The 15,664-nt window shown below is 38.5% G+C and overlaps 2 protein-coding genes across 2 annotated transcripts in view; both read right to left on the bottom strand.

Annotated features, from left to right (window-relative positions):
• Nucleotides 1-220: 220 nt before the first annotated feature.
• On the bottom strand, nucleotides 221-3,788 carry LOC121885363 (acylphosphatase-2-like). The gene is made up of 4 exons (XM_042394747.1): nucleotides 3,564-3,788; nucleotides 2,800-2,816; nucleotides 1,045-1,154; nucleotides 221-939 (listed from the first exon to the last, which is right to left on the bottom strand). The coding sequence occupies exons 1-4, from the start codon at nucleotides 3,658-3,660 to the stop codon at nucleotides 825-827; spliced, it is 339 nt and encodes a 112-aa protein (XP_042250681.1). The 5' UTR covers nucleotides 3,661-3,788; the 3' UTR covers nucleotides 221-824.
• Nucleotides 3,789-6,871: 3,083 nt separating this feature from the next.
• The window catches only part of LOC121905814 (equilibrative nucleoside transporter 1-like), a 34,387-nt gene continuing 25,594 nt past the window's right edge, over nucleotides 6,872-15,664 (bottom strand). The window contains exons 9-13 of the mRNA XM_042424344.1: nucleotides 14,620-14,678; nucleotides 14,206-14,314; nucleotides 14,019-14,104; nucleotides 8,690-8,889; nucleotides 6,872-8,228 (exon numbers count right to left, since the gene is read on the bottom strand). Of these exons, the coding sequence (XP_042280278.1) occupies nucleotides 8,117-8,228; nucleotides 8,690-8,889; nucleotides 14,019-14,104; nucleotides 14,206-14,314; nucleotides 14,620-14,678 (566 nt within the window). The 3' untranslated portion in view covers nucleotides 6,872-8,116. The remainder of the gene's footprint in view (nucleotides 8,229-8,689; nucleotides 8,890-14,018; nucleotides 14,105-14,205; nucleotides 14,315-14,619; nucleotides 14,679-15,664) is intronic.

Below are 15,664 nucleotides of genomic sequence, written 5' to 3'. Positions count from 1 at the left end.
TGGATCAAAAACCAATGAAATGGCAGCACTGTATAATTCTGCAAAAGTACAAGCTGCTTAGTTATGACAGCTTAATCAAGTTGTATACAAGTTTTCTGTGTATATATATATATATATATATATATATATATATATATATATATATATACATATATAGTTTGTTTTCTTAGCTTTATTGTTATTATTGTTATATTTTCTGTTTATGTCTTTGTTCTGTTGATGTTCTTGAGAAGCAATAACAAATGAATTGCAAAGTATTATTATTATTGTTATTATGTATTAACTCTTTATAGACTGATTATTAAAACATTATAGTGAGTTTCCACCAATCAGAGGAGTTCACATTGACTTACATTCATTACATTAAAACCAGAGAAGAAGGAAACTTTCACACTTTAATATCATCTCAGTTAGATTATTATGATTATTTTATATTATTATAATTCGTTGTATTCAGAGTTTAAAGCCAATCAGCAATCTCCCTCCTTCAGTCACTCGATCTTTAATTATCTCTTCAGTTTCAGCATCCTCACTGTTTCCAGTCAGTCAGAGCAGATTTGAGGATTTTATTGATTACCTTTAAGCACTTCAGGGTTCAGATACTTGCAGTTTAAACTCTGCCACTGCCCCCTGCATGCTGCAGCGTTCATCACAGACACAACCTGAACAAACACCCTGATCAATAATCTGTTCTGCTCAGTCTGTCCTGAGCGGGGTGCGACAGGAAACATCTACTTAATGAACTACTTCCTGTTCACAAATGCAGCTCTGTTCTTCTTCTACATTCTTGATACACACAATGGGAAGTTCCTGTCTGAGCATGCTCAGTAGCGGGTGGAGAAGCCTGGGATCTCCATTTTGGAAATGTCTCTTTGGTTGGAGAAGACGGCTCGGTCGATCCGAGAGCTCGGACTGCCCACGAACTCCAGCCAGTGTTTCCTGCAAACACACGGAGAAGAGAGGAGGACTCAGAGGAAGTTCAGAGGACTTTGGTCAAAAGCTCCACCCCAGACTGAACCAGCATCACTGATTGGTCTGACTCACATCTGGTCGACTTTGTCCAGAGATCCTTGGATTTGACCAATCACAGTCCCCTGTCTGGTGTTCTTCACCCAGCCACTCAGTCCCAGACTCCGCCCCTCCTCCTCTGTGTACTGACAAACATATGACATCATATACATGTGACATCATGTACATGTGACATCATATACATGTGACATCATATACATGTGACATCATGTACATGTGACATCATATACATGTGACATCATATACATGTGACATCATGTACATGTGACATCATATACATGTGACATCATGTACATGTGACATCATATACATGTGACATCATATATATGATATATACAGTTATATACAGTCTCTGACCGATAGGTTTCTTCTGGCTGGAAATGACATAAACATGCGACAAAAGACGGAAAGACATTGTGCTCGAGATATAAATGAATTTTTTTTAAAAACTATTTCTGTTTTGTGTTTTTGTTTTTTTCATTTTTATGAAAAACGCCATGTCCAAAATTATTCATACCTGATCTCAGTAATCAACAGCAAAGCCTTTATTTACCATCACAGCAATCAAACGGTTCCTATAACTGCTAACAAGCCTTCTGCATGTCTCCACTGGGATTTTGGACCATTCCTCTTTTGTGACAATCTCCAGGTCTTTGAGGTTGCTATCACTCTGGTCTTTAGTTCCCTCCACAGATTCTCAATGGGATTCAGGTCTGGACTCTGGCTGGGCCACTCTAAAATGTTGATATTGTTTTCTATTAACCATTTCTTGACCACTTTGGTTGTATGTTTCGGATCATTGTCTTGTTGGAAGGTCCAGTGCTGCCCAAGACCAAATTTTTCTGCAGACTGCCTGATGTTTTCCTCCAGAATCGTAATGTAGTCCTCTTTTCCCATGATGCCGTTTACTTTGACAAGATTGCCCGGCCCGTTGGCTGAAGCATCACACTCCCACCACCATGCTTGACCATGGGGATGGTGTTCTTGGGGTTGAATCTCTTTTCTTTCGCCAAATGAAAGCCACATCCCTGTGTCCAAACAACTCCATTTTCATCGCATCCAACCACAGTTTTGATGACCAAAAGCTTTCTTCTTCGTCCAGGTGAACTTTTGCAAAGGCTATGCGAGCTTTTGTGTGCCTCTTTTGGAGAAGTGGAGTCCTCCGTGGTTGGCGTCCATGGAGACCAGCCTTGTGCAGTGTCCGCTGGAGCGTCTGCCTTGAGATGTTGGTACTGGAATTGCTCAGATTCATCAGGGATGGCCTTGGTGGTGATCCTTGGATTCTTCATGGCCTCTCACACCACCATTCTTGCCAGCACAGGGGTCACTTTTGGCTTCCTACCACGCCCTTTGAGATTTTTCACAGTGTGGAACTTGGATATGATTTTATAGCCTCTCTCCATCTTGTGAGCAGCCACAATGCACAAGCAGAGGTCCTCACTAAGCTCTTTGGTTTTAGCCATGACTTGCAATTGACTAGTAACTGACTAGAGAACTATTACATCAGCTGTTCTCATTTTATAGTCGATTAGAAAACTCTAGCACAATGTCTTCCCGTCTTTTGTCGCATGCTTATGTCATTTCCAGCCAGAAGAAACCTATTGGTCAAATAAAAATTCACTATAAATCAAAATTTGGCATGGGTATGTGGGAAAGAATAATTTTGGGCTTAACTGTGTGTGTGTATATTATATATATATATATATATATATATATATATATATATATGTATGTATGACATCATCATCACCATCATCTTCATCAGCTCACCATTCTAAAGCAAACACCTGAAAACAGACAAAAGAAACATTATCAATAAATATGATCAATACACGCAGAGATCATGACATCACAGTAACAGCAGATAATCAATAAACACAAACAGTGACGATGAGGTCACAGCTGATTTATGATACATTGTTTGACATAATTTGAATTAAAAAGTAGAAGAAATAGATTTTTAATGAACATGTTATTTCTACAAACTGTTGATTTGTCATATTAATTTATATTATAGATTATATATAGACAGTGGATCAATAGATTATATTTAGACTATAGATCTATATAGATATAGCTTATATATAGACTATAGATCAATAGAATATATATAGACTATAGATCAATAGAATATATATAGACTATAGATCAATAGATTTATATTATATATAGACTATAGATCAATAGAATATATATAGACTATAGATCAATAGATTTATATTATATATAGACTATAGATCAATAGAATATATATAGACTATAGATCAATAGATTTATATTATATATAGACTATCGATCAATAGATTTATATTATATATAGACTATAGATATATAGAGATATTATACATTATATATAGATTATAGATCAATAGATTTATATTATATATAGACTATAGATATATAGAGATATTATACATTATATATAGATTATAGATCAATAGATTACACATGTCCATAAGGTTATATGACGTCATACAGACACGCTAACATACACGCTAACATACATGCTAACATACATGTGACCTCTGACCTACCCTGCACGTTCCCAAAAATCTCAAAATCAACAGAAGTGAGTTTGTGTTGAGACATGACGACGTTCAGGAGAGAAAATATCAGCACAGTCAGGAACATGTCAGTCCACCTTAAATTAACTCTGCAGCTCTGATTATTTTTATCCCTGCTATTTAAAACATGGCTGTCAAAATAACAGCACCACTACATCCGCAGCAGCTTCCTGTAATGCCTTTCAAAATAAAAGTATCACATGCAAACGTCAATTTAGCTGCGATTGTTGTACGTTATTTTGAAGGTAATTTATATTGTGGTCAGCATAGAATACTTCCTGTCAGCACTTGACAGAGTAAAAGACACATTCCTAAATAATTAAAACAAATAAAACTAAAAATCACAGAGACAGAAAACATGACAAGAAGAAATTAAAAAACAGGTTCTTCTGTGTTTTGTCTGGGGTTACAGTTAGGGGGGTTAAGGTTAGAGTTAGGGTTGACTCCAAACTGGAACACAGCAAAACCAAATTAGTTAATGACGTTAATGACATTTCCTTATTTGGACATCAGTCCTGGAGTTGGGGGGGTTCCCCAGAGATAAAGCTGAGCTACTGAAACATACAAAGTGCTCTTAAGGGAACCTGTTGTTCCTCTTCTCCTTTCCTCAAAGTTAGGTTGTAAAAAATAGGCAATGAATGAAAAGTGCAAAGCAAGTTCTTCCCTACATGTTGCAGGCTGTGCTGTGTGTGTGTTAGGGTTAGGGTTAGGGTTAGGGTTAGGGTTAGGGTTAGGGTTAGGCTGTGCTGTGTGTGTGTTAGGGTTAGGGTTAGGGTTAGGGTTAGGGTTAGGCTGTGCTGTGTGTGTGTTATGGTTAGGGTTAGGGTTAGGCTGTGCTGTGTGTGTGTTAGGGTTAGGGTTAGGGTTAGGGTTAGGCTGTGCTGTGTGTGTGTTAGGGTTAGGGTTAGGGTTAGGGTTAGGGTTAGGGTTAGGCTGTGCTGTGTGTGTGTTAGGGTTAGGGTTAGGGTTAGGGTTAGGCTGTGCTGTGTGTGTGTTATGGTTAGGGTTAGGGTTAGGCTGTGCTGTGTGTGTGTTAGGGTTAGGGTTAGGGTTAGGGTTAGGGTTAGGCTGTGCTGTGTGTGTGTTATGGTTAGGGTTAGGGTTAGGCTGTGCTGTCTGTGTGTTAGGGTTAGGGTTAGGGTTAGGGTTAGGCTGTGCTGTGTGTGTGTTATGGGTGTATAAATAGGTAGAGGTCTGTCTGCATGTTGGCACTTGGTTTTAGCTCAGTAGTCAGCGCAGTCGTCTCTGATCTGGGAGACTCCAGTTCAAGACCCAGTGTGGGGACCTCCTTCATAAAGTAGTTTATTCATAAACACTTATTTTAACAGATTAACATCCTAAATTAAAAAGTAATAAAAATTTTGAAAAACTGGATTTTACGCCTATTTCCACTTTTATTCGAATACAAATACAAATATAAATAATTTTGCTGCCTCAACAAATATAGATACAAATACAAATACTAGACTCTCTGCACGTCCCTAATCTAGAAAACCCTCTAGAGCTGAAAACAACATTCTGGTGGCCTGTTTCTTCCTTTTGAGTGCATATTCTGTAAAATCTCAGCAGTTGTGACTTTATGTTTGGGATGGTGGCTGGTTTAGTAGAGCAGAGCATGAATATCTGTCTCCTTAAAAAACACTTTGATATCCAGTTTGTTGGAGTTTTGAAAATTCTGGCGCTTATATGTGATGGTGTCCAGAAAATCCACAGAGGTCCTGCTGGTATTAGATTTTAGTTGTATGGATTTGTTGTGGTTGTTCAGAGTGGGTTATGGTCAGAGTACATATACAGAATATTATATTATATTATATTATGGTTTACCCTGATACGTATGGCACTGTGTAAATACAGTAATTATCATGCTAAATGCTTCATTGTGTTTTCTCTTGTGCATTAATATTTATATTTAAATAGTAGATGTTTTTTATTTATATTGCTATTTACTGTTCTTAGGATGACAGAAGGGTACAATTACCTTGCATATCTCAGGATAGATATGGCATTTTAGTTCATTGAGCATTATTGATTACAAGCAGAGTCATCAGCAATCAGCTGCCAAGGCCAGCAGGTGGCGCTGTTGGTTTCCTTTAAGTGTGATTATCCTGATATGATTTAGTTTGGAGACAAACATTTGTACTGAAACAGGGATTTTAGGTCATTGTGGTCAGGTTTTGGTAGAAATATTTATTTCATTATGTTTATTTCACACTTACTCCACTTTGTTTATATTAATGTTATCTATATTAGCACAGCTGTGGTGTTTGTGATATCATTTGGTTAAACTGCCAGTCATTGCTGATCAGTAAGCTGGTTTTACTTACACCAACACCTCAATAAAGCAGAAAAGACCCTGATCAGAGTCTTCAGTCTGGTGTCCTGACTGACACTCAGTGCTGTCAAATATTCACCAGCTTGCAACAGAACTTTGAGAACCGTCGTCTACAGCAATGTTCAAAGTGTTTCAATACAAATAACTCTGTGTCGACCGTCTCTGGACAGACTCCTGGTCCTCTACCTGCAGACGGCTGGTGGGCGGAGTTGGGTTGTCAGGAGGATTCAGCTCACCTGGACTGACTTCTATATAAGCTGGAGGCAGTCAGTTAGTTGCTTTCTCTCCTCTGCCTTCCACCATGTTGGTTTTGGTTGTGTTTAGTTTCATTTATCTTTTAGTTATGTACAATAAATCTGATATGTGGTCTCCCCTCCTTCGTCCAGCCTTCAGCCGGGTTGTGACAACTCTCAGAATGAACCTTATTATATTATTATTACATCACAATATATATCTTATATTTGTTATTTATGTGGCTCTCACAGGGACTGTACATGAGAGTAGATTTAATAAACCAGCTCATAGGTATTGATCACTAATCAGGTGAGTGCCTGTCAGGTACTGATCACACAACTGGACTGTCAGAACATTTCACTGTATTGATTATATATGTAAAACACTAGATACTTCATAATATGTATATTGTACTTATACGTTATGTAGTTCAGACATCACGGCTGCCAGTCTGAACTATTGTAAAGTTTAAATTGTTTTTGAAAGTCATCTCTTTAATTTATGACTTTATTTAAATATTTCTGTATGTTTTCAGACCCATCAGTGTGTCTCTGGGACACCAGCAGGATAAATCCAGTCTGATGCTATCATTTATAAAGTGAAGAGCCTCGTTAATGCAGTGAAACTGTGATAAATACATTTAAAATGTAATAATTTTTTACTGGATGATAGAAAACAGCAAAACATGTTCATCTGGTTTGTTTACATCCACTCAGGAATCTTTATTTTTGTGGAGACTGCATTGTTACAAAAACAAAACAAAAACATGTTTATATGTTAATGTACAACATGTATCTGTTAATGTCATGCATGTGCTTCCTGTCAGAGGTCTCATGTTGGTGCAGTCAGTCTTAAGCCACCATCAGGACAAAATGTCTCTTATCCATTGAAACCAGCTTGTTTTCCAGCAATAAACAGGTAATTTTCCAGTTGAACCAGTAATAAACAGATTATTTTCCATTAACTGACAAATCAATCTGTACCCAGCTGTCTCAGCAGTTATGGAAATGTTAAATGGAAATGTTAAAATGGCGAGCACATTTAGACTCATTAGAGACTGTTTACCTCATCATGCTGCAAATAGTTTTATTCACTTGATGATCTTTCACATTTAAGTCATTGTTTTACTTCTTGGTTACAAGCAGCATATACAACTATCAGGCCTCTTATAATGATTTATAATTGAGCAATTAAAATTCTGGACAGGAAACCAATAAGATCACAGCACTGCCATGTTCTTAAGAGATTAAATATGTAATGTTTTGAACATTTTATTTCAATTCAATTTTATTTATATAGCACGAAATCATAACAAAAGTTATCTCAGGGCTCTTTTCACGTAGAGCAAGTCAAGACCGTACTATTCACCAACCTTAAACTCATCTATTAATGCCTGAATAACCACGCTGCTCAGGTACTCAGTGAGGTGATGGTTCCTCTCAGGGTTTCTGGCTTAGTAACACAATCAGCGTCTGCTGGGAAGTGTAAGGAGCCCTTTAGTTGTTTGTGTTTTGTGCTGCTTTGTATGTACTTCATTGTAGAGCTTTGTGTTGTAATGTATGCATATGTACTGTTGAGGTTTGTGCTTTGTGCTTAAATGTATCTATACTGTATGTATTGTTGAGTGTTGTGCAGTTTTATATTAAAAGCCCATCTGGGGACGAGCATTACAAATGAGCTCAGGCTATAAATGCTACGGTATGTGGCATAAGTTCATGCTATATACTTGTCCCTATACAAATGAACATTAAATAAATAATAAACCGGTTAATTTCCAGTTGAACCAGTAATAACCTGGTTATGTTCCAGTTAAACCAGTGATGAACTCATTATGTTCCAGTTAAACCAGTGATGAACTCATTATGTTCCAGTTAAACCAGTGATGAACTCATTATGTTCCAGTTAAACCAGTGATGAACTCATTATGTTCCAGTTAAACCAGTGATAAATGAGTTGTTTAAACCAACGCTCTGAAGAGGAAGGACAGCGCTGCTCCGAGCGCCAACCCCAGAGACAAGAAGAAGGCCATGATGGCGCCGGCTGTTTCTGCTTCATGAGGAAGAACCTTCCTGTAGATCAATGACACGAAATATAATTCATATTCAATATATAATATATAATCAATAATATCATATTTAAAATATTTCATTAACTCAACGTACACTGAAAACCTTTAATATAAAGTTTGATTGTTATTAAAAGTGTTTCATGGCTTGATTATTATCATATTATGATGGATATTTGGTTAATATTATTATCATATTATGATGGATATTTGGTTAATATTATTATCATATTATGATGGATATTTGGTTAATATTATTATTATATTATGATGGATATTTGGTTAATATTATTATCATATTATGATGGATATTTGGTTAATATTATTATCATATTATGATGATATTTGGTTAATATTATTATCATATTATGATGATATTTGGTTAATATTATCATATTATGATGGATATTTGGTTATTAATGGGGTGTGATGGATTGATGACCATCAGGTGAATCAGCTTCTTACTTTGGGCCGTAGCACATGCACAGACTGGCCAGGTATCCGTTGCTGAAGGCAAACAGCACCATGAAGACGATGAACCAGGCGTCATGGTGGAAGAAGACGGGTAGGTGGAGGCGGGGCTGGACGTTACACAACATGAAGAGCGGCACGAAGACGATACGAGCGGCGATGGCCAGCGGCAGCAGCAGACTGTCCTTCCCTGGCTGGTCACATAACGTTACACAACAGGAAGAGAACGCACACAACAGTTAACCATTGCAACAATATCCATTTTATTTTGGGGATGTGGATCTGATCATGTGACACAGACTGAGCAGAACAAAACATGTGATCAACAAGAAACATTCAAACAGCTGGAGGATGCGAGTGGCAACGATAAAGAGCTTCACGTCTCAGACCTTGAATGATCATGTATGATCTTGTATGAACATATAAAGGTCATACATGATCTGAGGATGCAACATGTGACTATAAAATGAATTCCTGTCTGGCTGAACTACATCAAGGATCAATGAAATAATATAAAAATATGAATAAAGAACAGCTGCTGCTTTTCCAGCTGGAATCTATATATGCATATAAATCTATACATCTACATCTAAATATACACAGTATATATGAATATCTCTATATATTTTGTTTAAACATGGTTTTGTTTTAACGTCATTTTGGTTTAATGTTGTTTTGTTTTAACATTGTTCTATTTTAAGTCCGTTGACCATGATGGCCTCCTAGAACAAACCTCCTGTCAAATCATTCACTTTCCCTCTTAGTTGTTTGAGTAAGACCTTTATTTCTACTACTTAGTAGTTGTGTAACAAGGCCTACACAAGACTGAAGAATGGGAACATCAAACTCCAAAACGAGAATGGCAAAGCAGGCTGCTAGCAATGCTAGCATGGCTAGCAACAACAAGCTGGCTAACACCACAGAGACTCCAGAAGCGGGTACACCTGATCCTGTGGCATTGAGTATCCTGACAGAGTTATGACCCACTTTAGACAAGGCTATGCGTGAAATGGCTCAGGTTAGCAGTATTCTGCAGGATCAAGCAGATGTCTCAGTGGTGAAAACCTTGCAGGCCAAAACGGAGACAGATGTTGCTATTATCAATGACAGGCTTGTCCAAGCAGATGCGCGGCTTATGGATTTGGAAGTGGCTTGATAAAGAAGCTAAAAAGAGAGCCTGACAATGTGAGGAGCTTCAGAAAGTGGTGCAGGACATGGAAAACAGAGAAAGGTGTCTCAACCTTCGCCTTGTGGGTGTGAAAGGGTGTTCCGAAAGTGGCAACCTAAGGGAATTTGTGAGAACCATCATATCCAAAGCACTGGGCATACACCTATCAGAAACTGAGTTGCAGCGGGCACACTGCTCCCTGGCCCCAGCACCTGATGAGGGACGACCACTGAGGCCAATCATGTGTTTTCATAGTTATTTGGAGAAAGAAGAAGGTGCTCACAGCTGCAAGACAAAGATATCAAGACAAGAGGGGAATTGTCCGGAATGACTAAGATCTCCTTCTTTCCTGACCAAAGAAGTGGTTGAAAAGAGGTTTGCTGATGTCAGGAAGAAACTTCATGACCCTGACATCAGATTCATGTTGGCCTACCCTGCGACTCCTTGTGTCACATGGAAGGGAGAGAGGAAAAGCTTTGAAGACCCACGTAAAGTGATATATATGTACATCTGAATATTATGAGTATGTTATATCATGAACAGGTATATCTGATATGTCACTAGCAGCTAATGCTGTGATATGACCACCTACAACTGGATTTGTTCTCTGGGAGGATTATAACTCCTGATTAGTGCAAACAACTGTAGCCCTAACTTCTATGAAGAACACTGGGAATAATGAAGTCACTGGAACTGAGATAGTAGACTCATAAACAGACAAAACTGTGATAAACGGGATTACGGCCCCCTGTGTGTAAACTCTGGTAGCTTCAGACCAATTAGCTTAGTGAATGTGGACTGTAAGGTGCTCACTAAAGTTCTGTTTATGAGACTAGAGAAAATCCTATTGATAATTATCCATTCAGATAAAGTGGGTTTTATTAAGGGGAGGTCCTCTTCTGACAATGTTAGACGGTTACTTCACTTGATGTGGTTAAGTCATAATAATGATACACTGACTGCTGCCTCCTCACTCGACGCTGAGAAGGCATTTGATAGGGTTGAGTGGAGCTTTTGTATTCAGTGTCTTAGAAAAGGTTGGGTTTGGGAGGGGCTTTCTTTATTGGGTTAAGGTAATTTATGTGAAACCTAGTGCAGCCATTGTTACAAATGGTCTGATTTCCCCATTTTTAGGCTCTCTAGATGCACAAACAGGGGGTCCCCTTTTCTGTTTACATTATTTATTGAACTATTAGCAATAGCCGTAAGAAAAGAGATAAGACTTGAGGGAGTACAGGAGGAGAACATAAACTTTTTCTATATGCTGATAACATTCTTTGCCTAGTTTGAGATCCAGCATCCTCTAACCAGGCTCTTCTGGATATAACTGAAACATTTTCTCAGATTTCTGGCTACAAAGTCAATGGGCACAAATCTGAGGTTATGTCTATATCCAAGGTATGTCATCCAGCTATGGTTAGGGCTGGCCAATTTAGGTGGTATGAAGTATGTAGGGGTCAAATTGTGCACTGATAATGCGGATATAATACATATTAATATGACTAGTCTTCTTACAAAGATAAAGCACAGTCTACAATGATGATTGCACCACAGTGCAACTACTTCAATCAATCAATCAATCAATTTTTATTTATATAGCGCCAAATCACAACAAAAGTCATCTCAGGGCACTTTTCACATAGAGCAGGTCTAGACCGTACTCTTTAATATACAGAGACCCAACAATTCCCCCATGAGCAGCACTTGGCGACAGCGGTAAGGAAAAACTCCCCTTTAACGGGTAGAAACCTCAAGCAGAACCCGGCTCTTGGTGGGCGGCCATCTGCTTTGACCAGTTGGGTTGAGAGAGAGAAAGAGAGAGGGATTATTACTTATCAATAATGCTGCCTATAACAATACCTGGAGAATTTTTCAAACAATACAACCAAATTATAAAAGATTATTTATGGGAATGGGAAGAAACCAATGATTAATTTATAAAAACTTTATATTATAAGAAGTAAAGGTGGGCTTTCCCTGCCTAATGTAGAGCTGTACAGTATTGCAGCATTTGAGCTGGCAAGACACTGGATCATTGAGAGTAATCACCTAAGATGGATGGGAATAGAACAAGAGGTTACTTCCCCCTTCAGTCCAACTGAGGCTTTTTCACAAAATACCAAACCTCAGAATAAGCCTGGGAGCAGAGAGACCAATCCAATTTTACAACACTCAAAGAATGTCTGGACTAAACTTCACAAATTATTTAAAAAATCACAATATAAGCAGATATATTCTTCACCCTGGGATAACCCAGCAGTGGGGAAAAAGTAATTTATTGGGATTATTGGTTATCAAGTGGTATAAGAAATATTGCTGATCTGGTTACTGATAAACATTCAAATCTTATCAAGAACTCAGTTTAACCTAAAAGATGAAGCAGACATCTGGAGATATTTGCAAACAGGAAGTAGCTTGGGGAGTGTAGTAAAGCAGTTAATATGGTACAGCTTTATTTTAAGTTACCAAAAAATAATTATTCAGCTTCCACCGTTTATAAGATGGCTGCTAATGCAATATATGGCAACTCTGAGAAACTTATAACTTAACCATATAAAAGCTTATATGGCAGAAGGATTTGATTTTGGACATTGATAAGGACTCAAAGATCATTTCCAGTGCAGGCTGGTTCACAAGAGAAGCTTGGAGACAAAATTTATACACTATAAGATACTTCATCAATATTATTTTACAGTTTGCCTGTTATGCCTGTCAGGCATGAGGACACTTTTATCCATGCCCTCTAGTACTGTCCTTCTGGAGAGAGATAAACAAAACAATACAGGAGTGGCTAGGTGTACCTATGCCTGAATCAATTCATCTTTGCCTCTTGGGGGACAGGTCGTGTTTACCCTTAACAGGGTTTATCTCAGCTGCTAGAATAATCCTCTGTAACTGGAAAAGCCAAGTTAGAGCTGAGTACAGAGAGTAGGTTAAGTTAATGACAGAGAATTATAGCCAACCTGCATAACTGTAAAAAAAATCATATTTGCTTGTCCGGAATCAGTTTTTGTTTTTCATAAAAGGAGAAAACATGCAATAGGAGTCACTCATTACACTTCTGAGGAATTTATTTGCTTTTTGGATCTATGTCTCATGTTTAATTCATATTATGAATATTTCTTTTGTTTTTTTAATGAATTAACATATAGGTAGGAGTGGGCTCTTGTTTTGTTTTGGTTGTGCCACGGGGACTTTTCTTTTCTTTCCAGGTTTGATCTGTAGACTGCAGAGATGACGCTGTGCTGTTGTTTAGTCTTTGCTGTTTTGGTTTTTGTTTATTTGTGTATTTTTTGACTTTTGTACTTATTTGTATTAATATTCCTTAAAAAACTCAATAAAAACTTCAATTAAAAAAACATAGTTCTATTTTACCTTTTGGAATTACTGCAAGTCGCATTTCTCCTCCTCAGTCTGTCAGCTAATCACAGAGACCACACAGATATCAACCCTCCATTAATCTGGTGAGACAGTGAACACACCGTCACCTGTCGCATCCTCTACTTCCCGTCCTGTGTCTCCCGGAGCGGCTCTCTCTCTACCTTCGTGTGAGATGGTGTGATTGGAGACAGGTGTTCTGGGGTCAGAGCGGAGCCCCACCAGCTGCAACCCGATCCATAATCAAGACCTCTGCTTATACTCAGCCCTGCCAGATCGTAGCCTCTACATCAGTTAGTCTATGCTTCCAGCCTTTAGTTATCCTGTTGTTGCCTGTTATCTTTAGCCTGATGCTGTTTCTCCTGTCCCCTGTCATGTCAGCCCTGCTTCCCTACCCTGGACCTCTGCTCTATTCAGCTCTCTCAGATCCCACTCCAGACCTGCTTACCTCGGCCCCTAACTCCCCTTGCCCCCAGTCTCAGTTCCTGGTTCCCAGCTTCCAGCCTGAGCTTCCCCCGGCCTGCACCCATCTTCTCCATGCCTTTCAATAAACATCTTATTTACCTTATTCCTGTCTCCTCGTCTGAGTCTGCACTTGGGTTCACCTACTGAATCTCAAACTGTAATCCCTTATACTACTGTTACTGACAAAAGTAATGATATTACTGTAAAGCTGCAGCCAGGTGGAGACGCTGTATGAACCGGGGTTAATGTCCCACAGAGATAGATGGTGTCTTTCTGGATTATTAACCAAATGATCTTTAAATGTTAACTCACCCACATACGGACAGCTGTCAGGCTCCGCCCCCCCCAGTCACACAGGTTAAAGAGCAGGAAACAGCTGACCGGGATGAAGTACAGGTCTGTCAAAACATAAAGTCGCACTGATATTATCCACAGCGGGCTGACCAATCACACGCAGCTACAGGTGGACTGTCTGTCATGTGATGGACGGTGGACTCACCCCAGGAGCCTCTGTCAGCTATGGTGGATTTGGTGTCGGCAGTGATGGCGGGAAATGTGCCGATGGTGATGGTGAAGGTGAAGCAGACGGACAGAGCCAACAGCCAGACCTGAAGCACAACACAGGTTCAGGGATCACGTCCTTTATTTTTTATAAAATATAAAAAATGAATAAATAAATAAAGCTGAACATTCAGATCCGAGATTAACGTCACATATAAACTGTTTCCACTCAAACTCTTCAAACTCTTTATACAGAAACATTTTCAAACAAACAAACTGGTCCTTTTCACAAAATCACCATTGATTATTGATTGTTTTCTGGGTTCAATCATCATTGATGATCATGATTCTAATTCTCAGCAGTGATTATATTGATAAATCCTTGAAAATGGATTGATTTTCTTTGTCTGACCTTCTTAAAGATTTTCAGCATGGAGACGTTCTGACGATCATTCTGCTCATCTCTTCCCTCTGAAGAAGAAGAAGAGAAGAAGAAGAGAAGAAGAAGAAGAGAAGAAGAAGAGAAGAAGAAGAAGAGAGGAAGAAGAAGAGAAGAAGAAGAAGAAGAAGAGAAGAAGAAGAGAAGAAGAAGAAGAAGAAGAGAAGAAGAAGAAGAAGAAGAAGAAGAAGAGAAGAAGAAGAAGAGAAGAAGAAGAGAAGAAGAAGAAGAAGAGAAGAAGAAGAAGAGAAGAAGACGAAGAGCAGAAGAATAAGAAGAGGAAGAAGAAGAAGAAGAGAAGAAGAAGAGAAGAAGAAGAAGAGAGGAAGAAGAAGAGAAGAAGAAGAGAAGAAGAAGAAGAGGAAGAAGAAGAAGAGAAGAAGAAGAAGAGGAAGAATAAGGTTCAGACAGTTTTAAGGAAGTCAAACGGTCTCAGTGTCTACTTTACAATCGGGCCATTAAGAAATCCTTAAATGTTCAATAAAAGATCAATAATCTCTAAGATGAATAATTTGACTTCAGATGACAGAAACTGTGTAATGAAGTTATCACCAATTATTGGTGATCACGTGAGCTTCGAACTCAATCTGCAAACTAACCACAACTGAGCTGAACTAAACCACACTAAAACTGAACTAAAACTAAACTAAACTAAATGAAACCTGAGCTGATCCTAAATACAGTTTTATTTATATAGGACCAAATCCCAACAACTCTTTAATCTACAGAGACCCAACATTCCTCCATGAGCAGCAGCAGGGAAAACTCCCCTTTAATGGGAAGAAACCTCCAGCAGAACCTGACTCTAGGTGGACGCCGTCTGCCTCGACCGGTTGGGTTGAGAGAGAAAGAAGGAGACACAGAGAAGCATAATAACAATAATAATAACAATAACAATGATAATAATAATAATAGAAATATGACTAATAATAATAATAAATATTATAGCAGGCATGGGCATCAGGCAGGACGCCCACACCTAACAGCAATTCTATGAAAAACAGACCGCCGGTATGGG

The sequence above is a fragment of the Thunnus maccoyii genome, chromosome 2 (genome assembly GCF_910596095.1).
Source record: "Thunnus maccoyii chromosome 2, fThuMac1.1, whole genome shotgun sequence".
NCBI classification, from domain to species: Eukaryota; Metazoa; Chordata; class Actinopteri; order Scombriformes; family Scombridae; genus Thunnus; species Thunnus maccoyii.
The sequence above is the reverse complement of the archived record's forward strand: the minus strand, read 5'-3'. Positions and strand labels throughout refer to the sequence as shown.

Coding starts and splice junctions, on each gene's coding strand:
- LOC121885363 (XM_042394747.1), bottom strand. CDS start 3,660: ATGTTCCTGACTGTGCTGATATTTTCTCTCCTGAACGTCGTCATGTCT. Junction 940..1,044: donor CTGGACAAAGTCGACCAGAT/GTGAGTCAGACC, acceptor GTGTGTTTGCAG/GAAACACTGGCTGGAGTTCG.